This window comes from Sorex fumeus, unplaced genomic scaffold (genome assembly GCF_029834395.1).
Source record: "Sorex fumeus unplaced genomic scaffold, SorFum_2.1 ptg000265l, whole genome shotgun sequence".
In the NCBI taxonomy this organism is placed as follows: Eukaryota; Metazoa; Chordata; class Mammalia; order Eulipotyphla; family Soricidae; genus Sorex; species Sorex fumeus.
In genome coordinates, this window is record NW_026606322.1 from 1,084,018 (window position 1) to 1,096,863 (window position 12,846).

General features: G+C 38.4%; 1 protein-coding gene across 1 annotated transcript in view; it reads right to left on the reverse strand.

Moving 5' to 3' along the window:
- Nucleotides 1–12,846, reverse strand: part of SLC15A2 (solute carrier family 15 member 2) — a 55,958-nt gene that overhangs the window by 18,549 nt on the left and 24,563 nt on the right. The window contains exons 12-15 of the mRNA XM_056109300.1: nt 8,319–8,351; nt 7,596–7,684; nt 6,220–6,301; nt 4,345–4,479 (exon numbers count right to left, since the gene is read on the reverse strand). Coding sequence (XP_055965275.1) covers nt 4,345–4,479; nt 6,220–6,301; nt 7,596–7,684; nt 8,319–8,351 — 339 coding nt within the window. The remainder of the gene's footprint in view (nt 1–4,344; nt 4,480–6,219; nt 6,302–7,595; nt 7,685–8,318; nt 8,352–12,846) is intronic.

Sequence of the window (12,846 nt, forward strand, 5' to 3'; positions counted from 1 at the left end):
ATAAAGTTTAACTTAATACAATCCTGCAAGCAAACAACTCCCTCAAAAAAGCTGGGGTGGCCACATTAGTATCCGACAACATTAATTTCAGATTGAAAAAGATTAGAAGGGACAGCGAAGGGCACTTTCTCTTCATCAAGGGAGACATACAACAGGAAGAAATCACACTCTTAAATGTATATGCACCTAACGAGGGAACAGCTAAATACTTGAAACAACTGCTAACAGACTTTAAGGAGGACATTGCTAGCAGCACAATAGTAGCTAGAGACTTCAACATCGTCCTATCACCTCTGGATAGATCAACAAGAACAAAACTCAGCAAGGAAACATTGGCTCTGAAAGAAGAAATAGAAGAGAAAGGACTTATAGACCTATACAGGGCTTTACACCCCAAAAAGAAAGAATACACATTCTTTTCCAGTGTGCATGGAACATTTTCCAAAATAGACCATGTGCTAGGCCACAAAACATACCTCAGTAGAATCAGGAAGATAGAAATACTACCAACAATCTTTTCAGACCACAATGCTTTGAGAATAGAAATGAATCACACACAGACACGGAGAACCAAATCAAACACCTGGAAACTAAACAACTCAATGCTGAGCAACGAATGGATCAGGAAGGAAGTCAAGGACAAAATCAAAAGATACCTGGAAACAAATGAGAATGAAGACACGAGCTACCAGAACTTATGGGATGCAGCGAAAGCCGTATTAAGGGGAAAAATTATAGCTCTGCAAGCATACCTCAAGATGGAAGAAAGGATGCACATAAACAACTTTACTTCATAGCTCAAGATCCTAGAAAAGGATCAACAGAAGGAGTCCAAAGTAGGCAGAAGGAAAGATATCATAAAACTTAGAGCAGAAATCAACGACATGGAAAACAAAGAAACAACCCAAAAGATCAATGAAACTAAGAGTTGGTTCTTCGAGAAAATAAATAAGATAGATAAACCACTATCAACACTCACAAAGAAACAGAGAGAGAGCCCTAATAAACTGAATAAGAAATGAGAATGGGGATATCACAACAGAAACCAAAGAAATTCAAAAGATCATCAGAGGCTACTTTGAAAGTCTGTATGCCACGAAACAAGAGAACCTAGAAGAAATGGATAAATTCCTGAATTCCTATAATCTCCTGAAGCTGAATCGAGAAGTATATAGAGTATATAGAGTATATAGTATATAGAGTACCTGAATAGACCTAATAACATCAAGGAAATTGAAACTGTAATCAAAAGTCTTCCCAAAAACAAAAGCCCAGGTCCAGATGGATTCACTAGTGAATTTTTCCAAACATTTAAAGAAACCTATTACCAGTTATTCTCAAGCTTTTCCAGGAAATTGAAAAAACAGAAATCCTCCCAAACAGTTTCTATGAAGCCCAAATTTCCCTAATACCAAAAGGAAACAAAGACACCACAAAAAAGAAAACTACAGGCCTCTATCCCTGATGAACACAGATGCAAAGATTCTCAACAAAATACTAGCAGATAGAATTCAACTACTCATCAAAAAGATCATACACCATGACCAAGTGGGATTCATCCCGGGGATGCAAGGGTGGTTTAACATTTGGAAATCTATCAACATAATCCATCATATCAACAAAGAAAAAGATAAAAATCATATGATCATATCAATAGATGCAGAGAAAGCATTTGACAAGATCCAGCACCCGTTTATGATGAAAACCCTCGCCAAATTGGGGATAGAGTGGACTTTCCTCAATATAGTTAAAGCCATCTACCACAAGCATTATCCTCAATGGGGAAAAACTAAGAGCCTTCCCCTTAAGATCAGGGATGAGACAAGGATGCCCACTCTCTTCACTACTGTTCAATATATTACTGGAAGTACTTGCAATAGCGATTAGATAAGGAAAAGATATTAAGGGCATCCAAGTAGGAAAGAAAGAAATCAAGTTCTCACTATTCTCAGATGATCTGATGATACTATACTTGGAGAACCCTAAAACCTCTACCAAGAAACTCCTAGAAACAATAGATCTGTATAGTAAAGTTGCATGCTATAAAATCAATTCCCAAAAGTCCATGGCTTTCCTTTATGCAAATAGTAAGAGAGAAGAAAATGACATGAAGAAAACAATCCCGTTCACAACTGTGCCCTAGAAATTCAACTACCTAGGAATTAGCTTAACTAAACAAGTAAAGGACCTGTACAAAGAAAACTACAAAACGCTGCTTCAGGAAATAAAAAAAGGACACAAGGAAATGGAAAAATATCCTCCGTTCATGGATCGGGAATATTAACATTGTCAAAATTGCCATACTTCCCAAAGCACTGTACAAATTCAACGCGATCCCTATTAGGATACCCATGACATTCTTCAAAGAACTGGAGCAAACACTCCTGAAATTTATATGGAACAATAAGCCCCCACGTATAGCTAAAGCAATTCTTGGGAAAAAGAAAATGGGAGGAATCAACTTCCCTAACTTCAAACTCTACTACAAAGCAGTAATAATTAAAACAGCATGGTACTGGAACAAAGGCAGAGCTGTAGACCAATGGAACAGGGTTGAATATACTGACGTCCCCCCCCCCAAGTATAGGAGCATCTAATCTTCGATAAGGGGGCAAGAAAAGTGAAGTGGAGCAGGGAAAGCCTCTTTAACAAATTATGCTGGCAAAACTGGACAGCTACTTGCAAAAAACTGGGCTTAGATCGCTGCCGAACACCATGTACAAAATTAATATCAAAATGGATAAAAGACCTCAATATCAGACCGGAATCCATAAGGTACATTGAAGACAAAGTTGCCAAAACCTTCCATGACATTGAAGCTAATGGTGTCTTCAAAGATGTCACGCCACTGGCTAAGCAAATGGATAGACAAATGGGACTATCTTAAACTAAGAAGCTTCTGCACCTCAAAAGAAACAGTGACCAAAATAAAAAGACAGCCCACAGAATTGGAAAGGATATTCGCCAAATACACATCCGAAAAGGGGCTGATATCAAGGATATACAAAGTACTGGTTGAACTCCACAAGAAGAAAACACCCAACCCTATCAGAAAATGGGGCGACCAAATGAACAGAAACTTCATCAAAAATGAAATTCGAATGGCTAAAAGACACATGAGAAAATGCTTTACATCATTAATCATCAGGGAGACACAGATCAAAACAACAATGAGATATCATTTCACACCACAGAGACTGGCCCATATCCAAAAGAACAAAAGCAACCGGTGCTGGCGCGGATGTGTCGAGAAAGGGACCCTCCTTCACTGCTGGTGGGAATGCCGACTGGTTCAGCCCTTCTGGAAAATAGTATGGACGATTCTCAAAAAACTAGAAATTGAGCTCCCATTTGACCCAGCAATTCCACTCCTGGGAATATACCCCGGAGAGGCAAAAAATATAGTCAAAGTGACATCTGCAGTTGTCTGTTCATTGCAGCACTGTTTACAATAGCTAGAATCTAGAAAAAAACTGAGTGCCCGAGAACAGATGACTGGTTAAAGAAGCTTTGGTACATCTACACAATGAAATACTATGTAGCTGTCAGAAAGGATTAAGACATGAAATTTACATACAAGTGCTACTACATGGAAAGTATCATGCTAAGTGAAACGAGTCAGAAAAAGAGGGATAGACATAGAAAGATTGCATTCATCTGGGTAACATAAAGTAACAAAATAGGAGACTAACACCCAAGAATAGCCAAGATAAGTACCAGGCGGATTACTCCATGGCTTTGAGGTAAACCGCACATGCTAGGGGAAAAGACAGCTCAGATAGAGAAGGGAGCACCAAATAAAGGGTGTTGGGAGGTTTCTCTCAGGATGGGAAGTGCGTGATGAGAGTAGACTATAGTCCGAACAAGATTGCCACTCAATATCTCTTTTGCAAACCACAGCACTCAAAAGGAGAGAGATAACAAAAGGGAATGCCCTGCCACAGTGGTAGAGTGGGATGGGGGATGGGGGGAAGGGGGGTGGGAGGGATACTGGGACTGGTAGTGGTGGAGAATGGGCACTGGTGGAGGGATGGGTATTCGATCATTGTATAACTGAAACCCAAGCACAAAAATTTGTAAGTCTACTACTGTACCTCATGGTATTTCACTAATAAAAATTTAAGGAGAAAAAAAAAAGAAAGTTAAAAGAAAAAGACATTACACTTATTGCTGAAACTGGGTTTTAGTAATGAAATGACCTTTTAAGATTTATAGAGTTGCATGACCAGGAATCGAACTAGAACAGTTTGATTCCACAGAAACATGTTCTCAACCATTATATTACACTACTGCATTGGTGCATAATCTAAATGTGCTTTGAATTTATGTAAGTTCATATCTCACCTGAAAGGATTTGATGGACTCTGACAAAATAGAATTGTTTTTATCTCCCAGAACTGTCACTTTCACTTCATCATCTGCCAGATTCAAGACTTGTAGGAAAACCTCTTGGGGGCCTGCCTGGGGTAAAGCCATTTCCTTCAAACAAAGAATACATGTGAGAATCACCAACAAATAATCTAGTCAATACAGTAAAAACACATATCTCAACCCTATTTCTGACAACCTATCTCATTGATTCAGGATACATTTTTTCACTAAAGAAACTGGTGGAGGGATGGGCACTCGATCATTGTATAACTGAAACCCACGATCACCATCATGATCATCCTGTTGTTCGTCGATTGCCTTGAGCAGGCCCCAGTAATGTCTCCTTTGTCCTAGCCTGAGATTTTTAAAAAGTGCCATATTCAAGGCTCTTTCAGAGCTAGGAGAATGAGACCCATCATTGTTACTGGTATTTGGTATATTGGGTATGCCACGGGGAGTTTACCAGACTCTGCCGTGTGGGCAGGTTACATTCGGTAGCCTGCCAGTTTGTCCAAAGTAAGAATGAAACCCAAGCACAAAAATGTGTAAGTCTACAACTGTACCTCATCACCATGACTCACAAATTTTTGTGCTTGTATTTCATTCGCTAATAAAAATTTTTAAAAAATTGTAAGTCTACAACTGTACCTCATAGTGTCTCACTAATAAATTTTTTTAAAAAAATTTAAAAAAATGTTTGGCTTAGAAGACTGTAAAGACAGTTTGAAGGGGGAAACTAGTTCAATGGAAGAAGCAATAATGTTCATTATTGACTTTGTATTTGACTGTGGTATCATTTATATAATTTCAAAGCAGCAGCTATTTCATCTACCAAGAGGTATTCGTTTAAGTATCTAGTAACATATGTCTGTATCCTCTAACAAATCACTAGAGATCCTTCTCATTAATTACCAGATAACTCTCATCCACTGCTGGTGGGGATATTGTCTAAATAGTATTAATATTTCTCAGAAGAATAAGAATAGAGCTTTCATTCATTCTGGTAATTCTACTTCTTTATATCTACTTCCAAAAAGCATTCATTTAAAAAGACAAAAACATCTTTGTTCACTACAGCACTAACTACAATAACTAAGATATGGAATCAAGCCAGTTATCTAAAGACAGATGAGTAGATAATGAAGGTGTGGTAAATGTACACAACTCCTATACAAGGAATGATAAAATTATGCAATTTACTGCAACTCAGATGGAACTGGAGAATATAATGTTAAATCAAATAAGTAAGAAGTAGGACAAAACTTGAATGTCCTCATTTATCTGTGGTGTATAGAATACTATGACAAAGGAATGGATAGTATCAACTGTGCTCAAACTCTTGGCTCTAGATTATAAAAATGAAAAGCCAATGGAAGGAGGGAAATAGAGAGGTGAAGTAAGAAGAGATAGGTGCAAGGTAACATGGGCAAGGATTTGGAGCTTTTGACACATCAGCGATGTGAAGGTGTAATAACTGTATATAACTAAACCACAGAACAATACTACTGTATTTCAGTATAAGCATGGGATCCAGTAAACACTGTATGCTCAAAAGTAAATCATAATTACTAACTTTAAAAACTGTATATAAAATTGTAGGAAAAAAATCACTAGATATATTTGATGATAGTGTCTGGGATCCCTTGACATTGTACTCTGAAATTTTTAGGCAGGGAGTGAATCTGATTTTGCACTGTGACTCTTCACCTATACCTACTTACAAATACTTGTTAAGCTTTCAAGAAGACAACCATTATGGTAGATCCTAGGGAATTAAACCTGAACAAATCAGAAAATGAACAAGATAAATGATCCTATCCTCATACAATTTAAGATTTTGAAACTTACATTAATTTTTATCTCTACAGCTGCTGCAACTGCAAATGCCAGGCAAGCTAGTATCATACCAACAGCCATTTTCCTAAGTGAACTATGGAAGAAAGAGAGAAAAATGACACTTAGACTTTATACTTAAAAGGACAAAATATCCCCCAGCCTAGCTTTAAAAATCCTTTTAATTTGGACCCAATTTCTTTTGAGACTGTTATAACTTCCTTTCACAGATCCATCTTTCTTCCTTAATTCAAGTCATATTGAATTGTTCTCGAAAATGCACCACATTTTTCCTACATCTACCTTTGGTATTTATTCTTTTTCTATTAATTATGCCATAATAACCAAAATAGCATAATATAAGCATATCCGTTGAACATTTACCATATATAAGATACCATTTATTATTACTTTCAAGTTTTTCTACTACATCTTTGGTAGCAGGAAGGACTCTTTTACTTCTCCTGCATTTCCCTGACACTTTGTTTCCTTTTGTAGGGTACTTAAAACTGCTCATCTTGCATAACAATCGTCCTTACACAGGTTTTAGTTGCTTAACTAAACAGTAACCTCTTTGGAGGAAAGATTTATGTTTAATATCTTCTCAATAAATAAATGAAGGGAAGTCACAGTAAATTACCAGAAGGAAAATGACTAATAAACAGAAATTAAAGGATGCTTGGAAACTTCCCTGGTTAAACCTACAAGGTTCTCGTCCTGGGTGAGTGGCAGGAGCGATAGCACAGCGGTAGGGCGTTTGCCTTGCATGCAGCCAACATGGCCGACCCGAGTTCGATTCCTCTGCCCCTCTCGGAGAGCCCGGCAAGCTACCGAGAGTATCTCGCCCGCACGGCAGAGCCTGGCAAGCTCCCCGTGATGTATTCGATATGCCAGACACAGTAACAACAAAGTCTCCAATGGAGACGTTACTGGGCCTGCTCGAGCAAATCGACGATCAACGGGAGGGCCTTTACCTTTACCTTTACTAGGTTCTCTATTTGTTCCATTGACACAATAAGAGAGTTTAGGGGATTAGTTGTCATTAAAGATGAGAATTTTTTTTGGAGAGACAAATATCAATATGAAAGCTATGTTTGTTTAGATACCTAAACTCCCAATGCCCTGACTTTCCATGTAAATTAAACATATTTCTGTACCATCACATAGTTTATTTATGGTAATGGCTTGTATTCTGTACAAAAAGTATTAACTATATGTAATTCTCATTCTCCAGTATTAAAGACATTTAGGCTTAAACATGCATTTATAGAAGCAAAAAACTGATAAACCAAAATAGACTATCATTAATCAGAAAAGTACTAATTTTGAATCAATCAAACTGGGCAAAGATTCAGTGAGTTTGGAGAAGCAAAGGCATAGTAAGAACTTACGAGAAGTTAATTCCACACTTGGAAATCAGACGGTAGATGACAAGGTCAAACAATGGGATGAAAATAAGAACCAGAAGGGGATTTAAGACCTATAAAATCAAAGTAAAAGATGTTAAAGTGTTCTTCTATCATGAGTGTGAGCAAGCATTATCTGTTCACATTTTCTCTCACATCTAAACACACTTCTGTCATACTAATTACAGAATGAGTCCACATTTGTTGATCCATTAAGTCTAATTTTCTACTACATTTAGTTTCCAATTTCCCAAATAATTAATTTTATTGAAAACCTGTTTTCTGCCAATCTCTGGAAAGAAAGAATTGAAAATTGATGAACTAAGTGCTTAAAAAAAGAAGACCTAGGATCACCAATAAACAAATACTTCTGACTTCAGTGTTCACACCAACAAGGTCTTACTTTTTTTAACGGCATTTTCATTATACTAGCTTGACATGAGGCGATGGGGTGAGGGTGGCGACAAGCATCCAGTATTTATACTTTTCCTATAAGATCAAACTCCTTCTCCTGGAGTTGGGCAGAAACTATCTACTAAACAGAGGATGCGAGAGAGAAGCATATGCTTATGGAGAATATTGTCATAAATTTTAGTCATCTATTGCATAAAAGGAAGAAAAATCCAAATTATGCTAGGTAGATATAAAGTTACTGGTGGAGATAAAGATAAAGAAATGAGTTCCAATGCCTCTAGAGAAGCTTCGTACCTGCATTTGGTCGGGCTGAAGTACAAAAAGACCCTGAAACATAACAAAAATATCTTTAAAAGGTGGGTAAAAAAAAGAACAAAATTTTAAAGAAAAATAAAAGTCTAGATTAACAGTCTTGTTAATTATCATACAAGAAGCAAAAATTAAAACTTTTCAATGCAGGCCTGATAGACAGTACAGCATATGGGATTCTTGCCTTGTACATTGCCAACCAGAGTTCTGTCCCTAGCACCCCATATGGTCCATGCACTCTTAGGAATGATCCCTGAACACAGAGCCAGGAGCAAGTCCCAAGCACTTCCAGGTGTGGTTTAGAAACCAAAGTCAAACAAAAACAAGACTAAAAATTTCATGCTAACTTAAAAAGCCCACAGGTGGTTGCCAAAGGCACTGTGGAGGGACAGAGAAATGGTGAAAAGGGTCAAAGGCACACATACCTAGCTATAATGTGAGTTAAGTCATGGGAATTTAATGAGCAATATGGAGACTGTAGTTTGTAATACCATGTTCCATGTGTGAAACTGTTGAGAGTAGATATAAAACATCTTGCTCACAGGGGAATAAAATGATAGTACAGCAAGTAGGGAGCTTGGCTTGCAGATGCAAAACCTTGGATTCAATTCTCTGCACCGCAAATGGTCCTCCAGACTCTACCAGAAAAGGTCTCTCAGCACAAACCCAGAAGTAAACCCTGAACACTGCCAGGTGTGACCCAAAATTGAAACAAAAATAACCCTTAAATTCTTTGGTTCAGGGCTATTATCTTGTTTATAAGAGTATTTGAGGGTAAAGGGGAAGGATACTTCAGCAAGGGATAACTTGCTAAAGGCAGATGATTCTAGGTATAGAGTTCCCTTTTTCTGAACTGTGCTATGTTTTTCTTAACATGATAAAGAATAGAGTCAGAATATTTTATTTTTTAAATTAATCTCAGTAGCTTCAGTTTAAGAGATAATAATGTACTCAATGTCTGTTATAAAACAAAGAATAACGCCTGACTGAGAAGAACGTCAAACTCAGAAACGTAGAAGGGTGCCTACCATGGACAAAAACTTATCCATAATCCCTTCCCACTATAAGAGAGAATAGTATAAACTGTGCTGGACGAACCGAGGCCCATTGTTTGGCAACAAAACTGAACGGCTCCTGGCAGTCTCTCCTCATTCAACCAGGTACAGCCTGCTCCACGGCTTGAGACTCCCCCAGGGAATGCGCAGCTAGCTTGATCCCCTAGAATTGCCGGTTTTCTCCCTTGGCCTGCTCAGAACGGGAACTGAGGCAACATCATATCCCGCGGCAACAAAGCTGAAGGGATCTGGGAACTCTCTCCTCACTCAACCAGAATAGTAACAGTGAACGTGAAGGACTAAAGCACACTGGTCACAATGGTAAAGCAACGCAAAAGCCCACCAAACTTTCTTATTGAAGAGGCAAGCCCAGAAGACACCAACAGTACTGTAGTATCAGACAACCTCTCTGACAAGGAATTCAGAAGGGAGCTAGTTAGGATGCTTTGGGAACTAAAAGAAACAATGGAAACCAATGCCAATAAAAGACAAGAGGATTTGAAGGCAGAAATGAGAAAAATGCAATCGGAAATGTCGGACCTGAAAACCCTGGTAGGCGAATTGAAAACCTCAGTGGAAGGCCTCAGAAGCAGAGTAACAGCTGCTGAGAACAGAATCAGTGAGCTTGAAGATGAAGTTCAGAGACTCGCCAGAAAAGAGCAGAAAATGGAAAAGAGACTCACAGTTCGGGAACAGATGGCAAGAGAAGATCATGATGAAGCCAAGAGGGGTAACATAAGAATTATTGGAGTCCCAGAGGGACAGGAAGAAAACCCTGATGAAGAAGAAGCTGTCAAAGACATCATTGCTACAACATTTCCAGAGCTGAAGAAAACTTGTGACCACATTCAGGAGGCCCGGAGGGTACCAGCTAGAAGAAATCCGAACAAAAATACCCCAAGACACATCCTGATCAAAATGACCAAAACTTTAGACAGAGACAAAATTCTGAAAGCAGCAAGATCGAAAAAAGAAATCTCTTACAAAGGAGCATCCTTAAAATTCACAGCTGATTTTTCTGATGAAACCCTCAGGGCCCGAAAACAGTGGTGGGACATAGTGAGAAAACTCAATGAAATAAATGCCTCTCCAAAAATACTTTACCCAGCAAGACTCTCATTCATAATAGAAGGAACAACACACAGTTTCACAGACAAACAACAGCTCAGGAACTTCATAGACTCAAGACCATGGTTACAAGTACAACTAAATGGGCTACTTTAAGACAGGACAGGCCCCTCAAATACACCTAATTTCAACAGAACAATGGGACAAAATCCCATAACAGTAATCTCTCTCAATGTCAATGGGCTAAACGCACCAATTAAAAGACACAGAGTGGCTGGATGGATTAGAAAATTGAACCCAACATTCTGCTGCCTGTAAGAAACACACCTTAATAGTCAAAGCAAACACAGACTCAGAGTCAAAGGCTGGAAAACAATCCTACAGGCAAACAGCTCCCATAAAAAAGCTGGGGTAGCCACCTTAATATCAGACCACATCGATTTCAGAGTGAAGAAGGTCATAAGAGACAGTGAAGGCCATTTCTTAGTGATCAAAGGATCTGTACAACAGGAAGAACTTACAATAATAAATGTATATGCACCTAATGAGAGACCAGCAAAGTACTTAAAACAACTACTCATAGATTTGGAAAAAGACATCAATAGCAACACAATACTAGTGGGAGACTTCAACACCACTTTGTCACCTCTGGATAGATCAACCAGACTCAAACTTAGCAAGGACATACTTAATCTGAGGGAAACAATGGAAGAAAGGGACTTAGTAGATATATACAGGACACTTCATCCTCAAAAGGCTGAATACACATTCTTCTCAAGCGTACATGGAACATTCTCCAAGATAGACCACATGCTGAGCAACAAAACATATCTCCATAAAATTAAGAAGATAGAGATTGTATCAACAATCTTCTCAGACCACAATGCGCTTAAATTAGAAGTAAATCACACACAAAAACAGAAAACTAAATCAAACACCTGGAAATTAAACAGTGCTCTATTGAACAACGAGTGGCTTAGAATGGAAATCAAAGAGGAAATCAAAAGATTCCTAGAAACGAATGAAAATGAGGTCATGAGTTACCAAAACTTATGGGACACAGCAAAAGCTGTCTTAAGAGGAAAGTTTATAGCTCTACAAGCATTCCTCAGAAAGGAGGAGCGAGCCCACATAAATAAACTAACCTCACAGCTTAAGAGCTTGGAGAAGGACCAACAAAAGGAGCACAACCCGAACAGGAGGAAGGAAATAATAAAACTCAGAGCAGAGATTAACGAGATGGAAACCCAAAAAAACAATCCGAAAGATCAATGAAACCAAGAGCTGGTTCTTTGAGAAAATTAACAAGATCGATAAGCCTCTAGCAAAACTCACAAAGAAGGGGAGAGAGAAAACCCTAATAAACCGAATCAGAAATGCAAAGGGGGTCAATCACAACAGAAACTACAGAAATTCAAAGGATCCTCAGGGAGTACTTTGAGAAGCTTTATGCCACGGAACATCAAAACCTCGAGGAAATGGATAAATTCCTAGACTCCTACAGACTCCCAAGGCTGAACCAAGAAGACCTGGAATACCTGAACAGACCTATCACCATCAAGGAAATTGAAATGGTAATAAAAAGTCTCCCCAAGCACAAAAGCCCTGGCCCAGATGGATTCACTAGTGAATTCTTCCAAATCTTTAAAGAAGACTTACTCCCAATCCTCTTTAAGCTTTTCCACGAAATTGAAATATCAAAAACACTTCCGAATAGTTTCTACGAAGCAAATATCACACTGATACCAAAAGCAGACAGAGATACCACAAAGAAAGAGAATTACAGGCCGATATCCCTGATGAACACAGATGCAAAGATCCTGAACAAACTACTAGCAAATAGAATCCAACTACTCATCAAAAAGATCATACACCATGACCAAGTAGGATTCATCCCAGGGATGCAAGGATGGTTCAACATTCGGAAATCAATCAACATAATCAACCATATCAACAAAAGAAAAGATAAAAAGCATATGATCATATCAATAGATGCAGAGAAAGCATTTGACAAGGTCCAGCACCCCTTTATGATGAAAACCCTAGCCAAAATGGGTATAGAGGGGACTTTCCTCAACATAGTTAAAGCCATCTACCACAAGCCTACAGCAAGCATCATCCTCAATGGGGAAAAACTGAGAGCCTTCCCTCTAAGATCAGGGACGAGACAGGGATGCCCACTCTCTCCACTGCTGTTCAATATAGTACTGGAAGTACTTGCAATAGCGATTAGGCAAGAAAAAGATATTAAGGGCATTCAGGTAGGAAAGGAAGAAATCAAGCTCTCACTATTCGCAGATGATATGTTACTATACTTAGAGAACCCAATAACCTCCACCAAAAAACTCCTAGAAACAATAGACTCGTATAGTAAAGTTGCAGGCTATAAA